The 13,997-nt window shown below is 54.2% G+C and overlaps 1 protein-coding gene across 1 annotated transcript in view; it reads right to left on the reverse strand.

The window, feature by feature from the left end:
- Positions 1–13,997, reverse strand: part of CHD6 (chromodomain helicase DNA binding protein 6) — an 88,272-nt gene that overhangs the window by 19,204 nt on the left and 55,071 nt on the right. The window contains exons 11-23 of the mRNA XM_062504765.1: positions 13,684–13,927; positions 13,083–13,259; positions 11,349–11,492; positions 10,328–10,583; positions 9,658–9,868; positions 8,931–9,126; positions 8,247–8,411; positions 7,660–7,839; positions 6,851–6,961; positions 5,474–5,676; positions 4,870–5,069; positions 1,427–1,586; positions 764–853 (exon numbers count right to left, since the gene is read on the reverse strand). Of these exons, the coding sequence (XP_062360749.1) occupies positions 764–853; positions 1,427–1,586; positions 4,870–5,069; positions 5,474–5,676; positions 6,851–6,961; positions 7,660–7,839; positions 8,247–8,411; positions 8,931–9,126; positions 9,658–9,868; positions 10,328–10,583; positions 11,349–11,492; positions 13,083–13,259; positions 13,684–13,927 (2,337 nt within the window). The remainder of the gene's footprint in view (positions 1–763; positions 854–1,426; positions 1,587–4,869; positions 5,070–5,473; positions 5,677–6,850; positions 6,962–7,659; positions 7,840–8,246; positions 8,412–8,930; positions 9,127–9,657; positions 9,869–10,327; positions 10,584–11,348; positions 11,493–13,082; positions 13,260–13,683; positions 13,928–13,997) is intronic.

Below are 13,997 nucleotides of genomic sequence, written 5' to 3' on the forward strand. Positions count from 1 at the left end.
AAAGAGCTGCAGCCTTGGCTCCACCACAACTTGCTGCCTTCCTGCTCCTCCTTCTCCAGGGCAGTGGGTGCCCTCAGCCTCTCTCTCCTCCCACCCAAGCAACACCAGAGGACTGAAGATCCTGTCTTACCTGAACAGCATCTCTAGGGGTAAAACACTTCATACCTACCAACTCCAAAAGAACTCCCCACATACATTAGCGCTGATGGAGCTGTGCTGGGGAAGGCAGCAGCCCCTACTTGGGGAAATTAAGCTTTTAAGCTTGGCATAACATGCATTCTCTGAGAAGCATTGAGAGCTGAGTCTTTGCAGAAAGGTCAGGAGCTGGCAGGCTGCAGGCTCAGTGTCATTACAGAGCCTGTGGGTCCCACTGTTCCCAGTTCTGGGAAGGACTGCAGGCCACAGTGATGGGCCATGCTCTGCTCAGAGGCCTGGTCTGAGACTGGGAGCAGTCTCAGTGTACTCCCACTTTGTATAAGGGTCCATTTGTCAAGCAGCACACAGAACCATTTTCGTGCAGGGTGTCCCTGTAGGTCCACACCACCCCCAGGCTGGTGCTACAGTCTCAGCTGCCTCAGCAGGGCTGCCATGGCTACAGTCTCTGCATAGGCAGGGTGGCTGCCTGAGGGTGCAGTTTTGCCTGAGGAAGACGTGGAATCTGATTCATCTGGAGCTGCACAGAGCCCAGATGTGGATGGGTCAGATACCTGTGGCAGCACTCAAGCCCGAGAAGCCTCGCAGGGGTTCATCATTAGGTCCCTACCTGGCAGGAGTCCCCTCAAAGGCTTTATCCGCAGCCTCCCCCAGCACTTCAGCCTTCAGGTAGTAGAGCATTCGCACCCGCAGCAGGACCCTGTCCCGGGCAGCAGAGAGGTCAGCAAGGCCAGTGAAACCTGCTTGACACCATGTTTTCCCACACGGAAGGACACACCTCTGTAACGCAGGCTGGGCAGTGACTGTGCAGTGTCACACTGCCAACCCTGTGACCTACTGGCCGGAGGGTCACTTAGGACATGGCTTCCATGTACTGGAGGGGAATCAGGGCGTTCAGCAGTGGGAGCATGGTGGTCCTTCGTGAGCTGTGAGCCCTTCACAGCCCCCTCCCACCCTCCCAACACTAAAGGCCCACTGTCTCCATGAACCAATGTGGGGCTCCCTCAAGGGGGAATGATTTTAAACAAAAAGAGGAGAGATTTAGATTAGATGTCAGGAAGAAATTCTACACTCTGAGGGTGGTGAGGCCCTGGCACAGGTTGCCAGAGAAGCTGAGGCTGCCCCATCCCTGGAAGCATTCAAGGACAGGTTGGACAGTGCTTGGAACAACCTGGGATAGTGGAAGATGTCCCCGCCCTTGGCCAGGGTAATGTAATAGGATGTTCCTTAAGGCTCCTTCCAACCCAAACCACCCCATGATTCTATGACTCACTTGTTGCAGTGTTGTTTGAGGTGCTTCTTGTAGCTGTCATCATGGAGCACCACCTCAGGGTTGCAGGTGGCGAGCCAGTCTGCATTCTTGATCTCAGGAAGCAGCATCTGGTTCTTTGTCTTCTTCCCCTTCCTGCCTCTGGGCACTGGTGCTGACAAGCCTGTAACAGCCAAGTGGCAGACAGTGAGCACCACAGGCATGGCAGGCATGGTCTGGCACTGCCACCAGGCACCTCCAGCACTGGAGGCCAGGTAGGGCAGAAGAGCCTGGAACTGGGGGAGCCCATGCAGAGGTCCCAGCTGCAGCCTGGAGAGCCAAGGAGAGGAAGAACATGGGGCAAACGCAGAGAGTGGGCTTTTTACATCTCTGTGAAAAACTTGGGGATCACCACAGAAATGGAACTGCTGTGTGTTCTCAGTGCAATGCTAAGCCCAAATAATAACATGGCCCTTAATGTGTAAAAATAATACACAGAAAGGATGAAGCATGGAAGGGACCTTGGTCCTGGGCATAGTCCTTGGAGACCTACTTAAGACACTACAGCCACCTCTGAAGGTCACCCTGTGGGGACAGTTATTTGGGACAAGAGTTCAAACAAGAAGCTCCCAAATGATCAAAGAGCAGCAGACCTACTGATCTGATCTGTACGGACTGTTTCTTATACCATGCATCTGGAGCCAGGCCAGGGGGAACTGGATTGCTGCAAGGGGGTTAAGGTACCAATGGGAAAGGGAATGCAGTCTCATCTGCCTGACAAAGATAAAATGAGATCCAGTGGCTGGAGATGAAAATTGAAACACATTTCAACCTTCAAATAAGGTGCGAGTTCACAGCAGAATGTGGAAACAGCTCCTGGTGGGGTCACTGTTTTTGGAATCTCCAGAGAGGGACAAGCTGCTTCCCTGGGCAGCTGCTTTTGAGGTAGGAACAGCAGACAGGAAGGAGAAAGGATGCCTGAGCAGTCCCACCCCATCTCTCTGGTCTTGTGACACCAGTAAAGAAGAGAAAGCATCACCATGTAATCAACTCCTGCATGAACTTTGCAGCTCCATGACAGGACAAGAGCTGTGGCCCAACTGCTTGCTGAAGGCCTGAAGTAGGCACCAAGCCTCCTTCCCCCAGCATCAAACTGGCCTGATGAACTCTGGACAAATGCTGCTTCCTCAGCAGCTTGGCCTGTTCCAGGATGAAAGGCATTATGGTGCTGGATCAGAGCAGAGCTCTGAGTTGGACTGTCTAGGTGCTGTGCTCACTCCTTGTGATCCCACAAATGTGGGATTTGAGAAGAGCTCCAGGATGCCCTAGCAAGGGCTGAAGGCTGCTGTTCCTTTCTGCACATCAGGAACGGGGCATGACTTGCCCAGTAAGCTCTCCACAGACAAGAGTGTTACCTGAGGCTGCCTGGGGAGCCACAGCAGTTACTGCTGAAGTACTTCCTGACTGAGGAAGGAGCACTGCTCTGCACTGCAGTGTTCTGCTTCTTCTGCTCTTCTCCAGCTTCTCATGTCAGGCTGAGATGTCATTGCTCTCCTGGCTCAGACAATACAGAGGTTTCACAGGTGGGAAAAGCCATTCTAAAGAGTCAATGGAGAAGCTCCTGGTCGCTTTGCTGGTCAATATTCAATGCTCTTGCACTAAAGCAATCCTGACCCTCTGCTGAAACTGTGGCTTGTTCGTTACTTGGCGTTATCTAAATCAAGCCCGCTCACACTAGCTGTTTCTGACTCTTGTTCTGCTCCCCACAGGGCTCTCAACCCTGCTCCCACATGCTCTTAGGGCAGGGCTGTGTGGCAAGAGCAGGAAGCAGCACTGCCAAAGCGACTGCCATTGCAGGAGGTGACTGCAATAACTTACGGCAGCCACCAAAAGCCACATCCTTGGACCACAAGCTGCAGAAGCTAGCTGGACACTTCCAAGCAGAAGGAAATGATGATGTTGGGTTTTAAGCACCAATTATGATACACTTGACACTCAGCAGTATCACCACTCCAGAAGAGACTTACCTGTGCTCCACCATCTGGGAGCAGAAGTCCCAGGTTTCAGCCCAGCTCCCTTATGTCAAAAGCAGTCTGGAGAGTTCCAGCCCCTTCACTACTCACCTTGTGCCACAGATCACAAGTACAGAACAAGCAGCACATGGCTGCTGGGCTCTGACTCTCTGAAGGACACTGTGGCCTCCCCCAGCCCCACTCACCTGTCCTGAGAGCCACAGGATGCAAGCACTGTGCTACAAGGTCAGCCAGTGCCCTCTGGCACCACATGCAGCAACCACATGTTCCAGGCCACAAGCCTAAATCCAGGGAGCCAGCAGCACTCTGTGCTCACAGATGAAGACGAAGGCCCCATGGCTGCCTCATTTGCAGGGTGGGCTCTAAGGCTGCCCCAGCCCCAGGGGAGCCTACAGAGAGCACACACTGTACTGCAGGTGGGGAGACCAATCTGCAGTGTCCATCAGAGGCAGAGCTAGAGCCAGAGGAAGAACAGTGCAGGGAAGCCTTTGAGTGACCAGTCTGATGCTGAGGATACACTGGCAACTTCTACACAACAGAATGCAGACACCTCTAGCCAACAGATGCAATTACAGATCTGACATGTGACACATGAACCTCAGACACACTGCCTCTGAGTAGAGAGAGCATAGCCAGGCCTAGGACGAGGGTCCTGCTGCACAGAGTGAGAGAAGGCAGCATCACCTGCAGAGCACTATGCTTTACATAAGTCCCAGGACGAACCAACACTGCCCCTCCACCCATCAGGGCAGGCACTGCACATCTGTAAGTCTGGGACAAGCACAATGACTAGAGGAAACAAAAGCTGGAAATAACAAAATCACAGAATATTCTGAGTTGGAAGGGACCCACAAGGTTCACTGAGTCCAACTCTTAAGTGAATAGCCCATATGGGGATCAAACCCACAACCTTGGTGTGAGATGGATGCCCAATTGCACCTCCAGCTTTCCCTGGTGCAGCTGCCTGTGTTGCCTGTACCACGGCCATGCTGTGCCCTGGGAGGCCCTGAGCAGCAGCCTGAGGCATGTCCATGCCCTGAGTGGCATCAGCACCCTCATCCCTATCACACCAAACACGTTCATAAGGCGCTCACAAGCTCACTGCCCAGCATCTCCCTGCGCAGGGGAACCACAGCAGTATTCACAGACCAGGGAAGACTTAGCAGTATCTCTCTTCCCACCACAAGGCTCTCTCTGCACTGAAAGCCAGAAAACAGCCTCCCTCACTTAGCCAGGCTCTGCTGCTGGCTCTGAGGGTCAATGTGGAGGTCAGCTTCATGGAAGCCCCTTTCTCTGTGAAGAGAATTGCAGTGCTGAAGCGCAAACACTTGCAGACTGTTTCCATCATCTCTGCTTTGAATTCTGCAGCCTCGGTCTCACAGGCTGGCACACAACAATGGGTACAGATGCAATGGCAGAGAGAACACGCAATACCTGAGTGATTCTGCAGAGCCTGATTCTGGCCATCCTTTGTTGGTGTGATGAGGTCCCAGATAAAACTCTTAATCTTCTCATCCCCCTTGTAGTGTTTGACACAATACACCAGCAAGGCCCGACAAATCATCTCCATGTCCTTCTCATTCAGGTGCCACTTGAACCGCCCATGGGTCAGGATATCTTTCCAGCGTCCCCAGCTGAAACAGCAGGAACACAGAGTAAACGCTCCTGTGCAATTAGAGACTTTGCTGGCACCTCCCCCCCGAGCTCCTCTGGGAGCACAGCCCTGCCAGATCCCCTAGATAAGGATGTTTTGCACACACATTACAGGAGAAAAGATGGAGAAAGGTTTGCAGGACTGAACAGAGCAGAGGCAGGAGCAGACTCTAGAAGTGCAACTGCCAGCTCATGCTTTGTCCTCCTAACTCTTCTTCCATCCCAAACCTTCTCTTAGAGCCCAGGTCTCTCGGGGGAGGTCATTGTTGGAAGGAGGCAACAAAGCAAGCAGGACAGACAGGAAGTGGCTGGTGCAGCCAGTGACCCACGTGGGCAGTGGGGCAGCTGGAGACTGTGGCTGTGCTCTCAGAGATGTGAGACTCACCCAAATATAAGCAGGTTCTTCTCCACACGGAAGCACTCAGCCCGCAGATACCGCCGCGTCTTCTCGTTAAAGCGCCGCGAGCGTGTGGGTCGCTCATCCGAGTCACTGTCCAGCTCAGAGAACTCCATCAGTTCATCCTCTTCAAAGGAGTTGTAGTGTTTGGTTTGCTTCCTTACCCGGGGTCTGTCAATGACTAGGCTCTCCTGTGACAGACAGAGCAGAGCTTGCTCCCAGGTAAAGGCAGAAACACTTACATGTGCTCTTCTGGCCCCTGTCACCTGGGCTCTGCTCAGCCTCTGGCTCCTAGCTTGCTAGCCCTGTGGCTGACCATCACCTTCCCAGTAGGATACCTGCTTCAAGTTATATTTGTGCAGTTCTGTCTGCACAAGTGACAGCTCCTGGCCAGTACAAAATTCAGCCTGATGGGTGACAGGCTGAAAATCAGCCTCTCTGTGTCCAAACTGCTGACTGCCAGCAGCTGACTCAGCTCTGAGTCACTCCTCGCCCTCTATGCACTGCCTGTGCCAAATGCTGTGCTGAAGGCAGTGTAATCTCTGTGTCAGGGGGACAGGTGGACTGGAACAAGAAAAGAAGCTTGCAAGAAGGTGGAGGGAGCAATATGAAATTAAATAGGATGCACCTGCCCCCTCTCCTTATCCTGCCCTGTTGAATGAATTAATGCCATGTAAATCTGCCTGGATTTCAGGCACATAGGATACAGACACACACATGCACACACACACTCTCACTCTCCCACTGCTCCAGCTTAAGCAGGGAGCTCTGCAGAGCTGCAGGGCCTCCCTCCTGTTGCTGTCTACAACCATCTTATACAGCACTGCTGCCTTAGCTGGAATTATGGCAGCCCTGGGGCTGCACTGGAGCCAGTGCCAGTACCCTGTGCCTCCTGCCTCCTGCCAAACAGAGGCACCAGTCTGCTCTCATGAGGGGCAGCTCCAATCTCTGCTCTCTGTCACCAGGGACAGGTCCCATGGGAATGGTTGAAGCTGAATCAGGAAAAGGTTCTTCCCCCACAGGGCAGCTGGGCACTGAACAGGCTCCCCAGGGAATGGGCACAGCCCCAAGGCTGCCAGACCTCCAGGAGCACTTGGACAATGCTCTCAAACAGAGGGTGGGATTGTTGGGAGTAGCTGGGAATACAGACTGAGTACCCTGAAAGATCAGGGAGACAGAGACCAACATGTGGCTAAATAAATCAGGGCTTTAGCTACATTCATGGGTCAGTCTTCCCTTGCAGTAATTCTTGATGCCTAACACAAAACTCTTCAGAAGCCCAGAGGAAGCATGCAGCTCCCACTTGGACACACCAGGTCACATGGTGTCAGATCAGTTGTAGGGCACACACAAACTGCATCCTACCTTTTCATTCTTGGCATCTGTATCAAGTTCTGCTATCTTTGCCCACTTCTGCCAGAAGTTGGGATCATCTAAGGAAATGTCAGTTCTGTTTCCTGATGCTACAAAGCTGGCCTAGGAAAGAAAGAAGAGGAGTGAATAGGGTACAACCCATCATCCAGGTGTGCCTTCTCCCATACAGAGATTTCCCCACACACCTATCTGAGTGCATGGTCTTGCTGCTGTGGGATGTTACACCCTAAGCTGATATGTGCCAGACGGTTCTTTGTCTGTCTAAGGGAGCTGAACCTCTCTGTTCTGCAGTCATGCCTGACTCACTGTAAATGGAGCCTGGGCTGTGCAAGAGGAGGAGGGACAGATGGCACTTAGTGACCCCAGCAGGCACCAGCCAGAGCACAGCACAGAGCTGGTTCCTCAGGCTCTATCTAGGGGTTTTGTTAGGTCCCACAGCACTCAGCTTCCATGGCACAGCAGCACCTGGCTTTGGGCACCGTGCAGCCCAGCAGCAGGGTTCTGCCACCATGCTGGGGTCCCTATGCAGAGCCAGACCTCATGGCTGAACCCTCCTAGGCAGACTTCTATAACCCAACAGGCTGGTGGCTCCTCCTCAATGCTCTCCTGACCACCAGAGACAGAAGACCACACCAACTGCAGCGCCCCAGTAAGATCTCACTCCTGAGCAGAGCTTGGCCTCCATGTGGACATGTCTCCATACACAGGTCAGAGGTTGGCCAACAACTACTGCCCTGAATGTTCCCCTTCTTCAACCCCCAAAGCAAATCGCCCTTCCCTCCCAATGGAGTACAGCACACCTTTGCAAAGGTGGAACCCTTCCCTTCAGACTGGATTGTGATGGTCTGTGTCCTGCGCTGGAGGATCTGATCAATATCTTCCTCACAAAACTTCGACCCCTCGTCCTCCTCATCCATGAGTGCGCCATAGGCACCCTTCCGCAGCAGGTCCTCCACCTCCATCTTGGAGAGCTGCTGAACCTGCCCAAAACACAGGGGCATTACCAACCTGGCCAGCAGCCATGACCACTGCACAACAGGAGAAGGCTCCTCCCCTTGCTCCAGGAGAAAGGGCCCTAAGCCAAGCCACACTTGCTGCTGTTAAAGCAAAGAGTTCACTTCAAAACTCTTCATGAGGGACTGTCAGGGACTGTTCAGTCCATGCCACCCAGGACACAGCATCACATGTCCCCCTGTCCCCATGGCAGTGCAGGAACAGCCTGGCAGGCCAAAGAGCAGCAGTGTGAGTGTTTGGGACTGGGCTCTCCCTCCCCAAAGCCTGCTCAGTCCCTGCTCTGACCTGGCAGTAACTTGCAGGGGGAGGAGGAGAGATCTCCCTGGAGAGGAGGAGAGGCTCCCACCTGGCCCTGCTCCAGCAGCCAACCTACCCCATTGGTGCTGCCCTTGCGATTGATGTCCTGCAGCACAGCTTTATCCAGGCCCAGCTTCAGGCTGGCCTTGTCGAACATCTCCCGCTCATAGGAGTTCCTGGTGATGAGGCGATAGACCTTCACAGCCTTGCTTTGCCCAATCCGGTGGCAGCGAGCTTGAGCCTGTCAGTGCAGAGGTACAGTGTTGGTGCGGGGAGCCCAGCCAGATAAGAACCATGTGGCTTGTGGCACCCAGCATCTACCCACCCACCTGACCCACAGTCCCCTCCTACCCACCACAGCACCCTCACTCCCTGCCCGGGGCTGACCTGGCAGGGCTCTGGCACAGCCTGCACAACTGTGGCGCAGGAATAGGAGATCCCAGGACCCCCAGGAAAAGACACAGGGCTCAGGCTGGAGCCTCGGCTCTCTGCAGATGTGGCACACAACACTGCACCCACTGCAAAGCCAGGTATGGACACACTGTTGCCTGCTCTGTGGCCCATCTGTGCTTTCAGAGCCACACTGTGATCTCCCCCATGTCCTGTTCCCTCTGTCCACATTCCTGCCAGCTGTCCTGGCATGGCACCCAGTACATGCCCAGTACAGCTGGTGCTACTGCCCTGCTCTCCCTCCCTGGCACAAGTGTTAGGAGCTGTGCCTCAGGACCTCCTGACAGCCTGGCCCTGCCCAGCCCATCACCTGCAGGTCATTCTGTGGGTTCCAGTCGGAATCAAAGATGATGCAGGTATCGGCAGCTGTCAGGTTGATGCCCAGCCCGCCTGCCCGTGTGCACAGGAGAAACACAAAGCGATCCGAGTCGGGCTTGCAGAAGCGGTCGATGGCAGCCTGGCGCAGGTTGCCGCGCACCCGCCCGTCGATGCGCTCATAGGTGTACCTGCTCAACAAGGGGAGAGGTTAGAGCAGAATCAAAGCAGAATCTTCAGCGACGCCTGAAGAGACTGTGGCTTTCAAATACCTTTCTGCTCCTTCCCCCAGGCTGTGTGGGCACACCAGCCAGGACTTATTGACAGGACCTGCACCCAGGTGGAGGCCCAGGCCCCATCAGCCTGTGTGCACTGTGGCTGTTGCCAAAAGTTGTGCCTCTTATGATGGCAAAACCATCACAACCCCATGCATGATGCATGGATATGGATATGGGGCATGCATGGGAACCAGGACCGAGGGAAGATCTACTTCCACCTGGTCACTCTGAGGACTAGCCCCAGACTACACAGAATGAAAGGTCTAACTAAGCTGCTTAGCTCTGGGGTCTCCATACCCACCAGCAGGAGATGCTAACTCGGATTCATTGGTGTGTGGGCATGGAATGGAATGACAAATCCCCACCCTGTGCTGTTGCCACTCTGTGTGCAGTGCATGGAGGTGCTGTGGAGGAGCCGTGGTGAATACTGGAGCCTGTACTAACCGTCTCTGGATGAGATAGTCTTCCAGGATGTCAAGGCAGCGCACCATCTGTGAGAAGATGAGCACCTTGTGCCCACCAGCGATCAGCTTGGGAAGCAGCTTATCTATGAGCACCAGCTTCCCAGCTGCCTGGATCATTGCCTGCAGCTGGAAGTCTGGTGCCTCTGGGCAGTGTGTTTTACGGAAGTCTTCCAGGATCTTCTCTTCTGCCCCTGCCGGTTAAAAATGGATGTGAGCTCTTTGCAAGGCTGGCAGTGCAGCTGCCAAGGGCAGCAGAAAGGGACCATATGAGCAACAGAACACATGCAGTCAGAGCTAGGGAGGCTAGCTAGAGACCTCCTGCAGAACCTCCACTCCTGTCTGTGACTAAACTTTTCCAGGGCTCACATCAGCTCTTGGCAGAACAAGTCAGGTTGGGACGTTGGTCCTGTCTCAGAACACCCACAAACACAGTGAGCCTCAGGAAACCCTGAGCTGCCCATCAGCAAGCAGCCCTTGGAGGGAGCTGGGCTGCATGGGAAGGCAACAGGGCAGAGCACTGCCACACCATCAGCAGATGGCACAAGACCTGAGCTGGCTCCCCAGCTGCACAAGTTCTACTGGGAGTGAACAGTAAATGTTGCAGTGATACCTGTGTGTCCCCCCACATAACTCCTGTGCACAGCCCTCACCATTGATGAGGTACGGGTGATTGCAGCACTTGCGCAGCTCCATCATGGTATTGATGAGGTTGGGCATATTGTGCTGGTTGGCACCCTTGGAGAGGAAGGAGAAATTCTTCTCCAGGATGGCCCGGTAGTATTTCTTTTGGATATTGGTCAGCTCCACCTCAATGATGGTCTCTTGCTTGGGTGCCAGATTCTTCTCTACATCATCCTTCAGCCGTCGCAGCATCATGGGCTTCAGGATGGACTGCAGCTTCTTCACCTGCAGAGCAAGCACAGACACTCACTGCCCTCCCTGCATGGCAAGCACATGGACCCAGCAGAGGGGTCTGCAAGACTGGAGCCTCCCGACACTGCAAAGCCACTACAGGGGACTCTGGAGCATCTGCTCAGCAGCCAGCCATGACAACTTCAGGGGCTGGGATCCTTGGAGCAGGCATGACTAGTCCTGCGCTATGAACTCCACATGCCTCTGCTGCCAGCAGCCTTAGGTGTCTGATGCAGGAGGAGACCTGAGAGTTTGGATGGTAGCTGAGATAGTGTCTGATTCATGTGCCTGTGCCTGCTTCCACAGAATGACAGCCTTTGTGCAATTTCCACATTCAAAAGGCAGTGGGACAGCCCAGGCAATGAAGCAGCTTCTCAGTACCCACACTCAAGGACAGCTTTGGAGGAAGGCTCTCCAGGGGAACCTGACAAGGATGACTGACACATGGACTTACTGAGCTCCCCATTCCCCTTGCACTCTTGTTGGTCTCAGGGACAGACTAGGTGGGACAGACAGGTGAGCTGTTTTACCCAGGCATCCAAAGGGCAGCAGGGAGTCAATTGGGAGCAGACCACTGCCTTGGCAGGGACGAATCTCCTCTCCCCAAAGCAGCATCGGGGGCTCTGTCACAACTTTGCTTCTCCTGGTACAAGGAGTCCTATCCACTTCCATGAAGCACATGTCTGAAAGCATGCCTAGCTTGGTCACCAGGTATCCCAGTGGCCTGTGCTAAGTCACTGCTATCATTCTTCCAGGTACCTGCTCCTCTGTCTTCAGATCTCCAAACTCTTCCAGGAAGGCTGTCTCTGAAGGGAACTGCTGTGGTTCCAGAAAATTTAGGAGGCTGAAGAGTTCCTCTACTGAGTTCTGCAGGGGGGTCCCCGTCAGCAGCACTTTGTGCTCCTGGGAACACACAGAAAACATGTTGATGGCTCAAATTCATTAGCTGGGGTTAAAGGTGTCCCAAGACAGGTCTTCCAGCCTAAGAAGCACTCTGGGTGGCCTGGGAGCACACATACACACCCTGAGAGGTTTCCCTGGCCATGGTGAGAGCCCCTGACTAAGCCAGTGCCACACAACACTGTCTTATGGCTCCCAGGAGGCTCCCATGCACGTGTTCCAGTCCAGCTCTGTACAACAACAGCCAAACCCAAGACCTCACACTTGCTCCCAGCCTTTAGCCCTGGCCTGGCACAGGACCCTCGGGTAGGACTGTGCTGGTGCTGGACAGGGACACTGACAGAGCCCAAGCTTCTGTGCAGCGGGGACAGGATGTCTGTCTTCAGGGCTAAGAGAGCAAGAGGGAACACGGCCCAGAGCCATGGGACACCAAGGGTCAGCAGTAACCTGCTGCTAGGGCCAGGCTCAGCAGGGTGCTCCAAAATCAGTAGGGTAGGTATGACTGCGCACTGGGAACAAGGGGGAGTTTTTCTTACGAGGTTCACCATGGAGGTACATGTACAGTAAAAGGAGATGGGGTCCAAACAATCCCCAAGACCTGGGGGTGTGAGGACCAGATGATCCCTCAAGGAGAATGCTCTCCCTCCCATGCCTGTCAGCATGGGCTCGGGCTTCAGGCACCACCAGGTGCTGGTCCCGGGTGCATCAGCTCCTCTGTCCCAGCACTCCCAGAGCCTTGGGCTCACTACTCAGGCTAATTCTCCTTCCCAGTCTACTGCACGAAATTTCCTCAGGAGTGGCCAGCTAGGAAAGAAGGGTAATTGTAAGGTGGGAGACTCCCATAGGACTTGTATAAAGGAAGGTGATAGTTTAGAAGGGGGACCAGTAGCAACCCTGCTTTGACCCAAGCTCACAACATAGCAGGGCGCTGCACAAGACACAGAGTCAGGGGAAACAGCAGGGCCTTTTGGAACTTGTGGGAGTTAATTATTTTTGGAGGACTGATCCAGCTACAGTTGAGTGTGAGAGAAGCTGGGTACAGCTGGAAGATCCAAAAGGTCTGTTTGGACCTTGTCCAGCTAACAACAGCGCTGCTTTTCCCAGGGCCAGAAAAGATCTGGACATAATTTCTCAGATAATTTCTCAGAGCAGGTCATTGATCCCTTTTTTAACCCACCCCTGGCACGGACTACTTCCATGTTTGTACAGCAGTAAGAAATCAGCTCAGACACCACAGCCCTGCCCAGTGTAGGGCACAAGGCACACCATGGCCAGGGGTGCTGTGCAAGGCTGGCCAGCAACTGTCCCCATGTGCTGTAGCAGCTTCCCACTGTGCTGCAAGGCTGGGCAGGGCTCTGGCAGGGATCACCCCCAGGTGGGAAGACACAAGGAGAGGTAATATTTCACTTTGGCAAAAAGAAGTATGTGAGGCATGCAGGGCACCAGTGCCCTGTCCATCAAGGGGCCCCCTCCAGCCTGGTCTCCCTCCAGCCTGGCTCAGGGCCTGAGCCGCTGACAGTGGCATCTGACTGCTCAGCATGGCCATCTCCAGCTCACCCTGCTCCCAGGTGAACCCAGGCAGGACATGCTCACCAGAGCCATGAGCTTCAGTCCCTCCAGGAGTTTGCAGTTCCTGTTCTTTAGGCGATGTGCCTCATCAATGACCACACAGCGCCACTGGATCTTCTTCAGCTCCGGGCAGTCAGCAAGGATCATCTCAAAGGTGGTGATAACCACCTGGAACTTGAAGATCCCAGGGAGAGGGTTACCCTAGGAAAACAGAAACCAGAGTTTGAGATGGCTCCAGGGTGGCAGCACCTCCTGTCTGACAGTATTAATGTGAGCATCTGATTCTGAGCTGGAATTCCCCCAAAATAATCTCTCTCAAGCATTGGGCAGGTTTCTGCAAGCCTCCTTGATGGCTGCAGGCTGTGTATCTCCAAACCAGACACTGCCCCAGGGGAGGCACATAGGCTGGAGAAGAACCACGCCTATGCTGCACCCTCCCCATTCTGCACGAGTTGTGCCTGTTCACTCATACACAGTGCAACCTGAGCCCATGCCACCAAATGGGGCTGTAAAGATCGCCTTTGTCTCTCCAAATGAACAAGCTCCAGAGGCAGCTCAGTGCTTCCCAAGCAAAGGAAGTCAGGGCTGGGGGATGCATCCTGGGAGGGCTGTGTGCATCAGTCACCTGTGCGTCCCTGTACACCATCTCGTACTGCTGGATCATCTGCCGGCTGATCTGGCTGCCGTGGTACACGATGGCATTCATCTCCGTCCAGGTGCGGAACTCCCTCTCCCAGTTCGTAATGGTGGAGAGAGGTGCGATGATGAGGAAGGGGCCATGGATGCCCATCAGGAATATCTCTGAGAGGAAAGTGATTGACTGGATTGTCTTCCCCAACCCCATCTCATCAGCCAGGATGCAGTTCTTCCTGCGGAGATGGACAGGGTCAGGTCAATGTGGCTCCTGGGGGCAGAAACCACTCTATCACCAACTCTCTG

This window comes from Cinclus cinclus, chromosome 18 (assembly GCF_963662255.1).
Source record: "Cinclus cinclus chromosome 18, bCinCin1.1, whole genome shotgun sequence".
NCBI classification, from domain to species: Eukaryota; Metazoa; Chordata; class Aves; order Passeriformes; family Cinclidae; genus Cinclus; species Cinclus cinclus.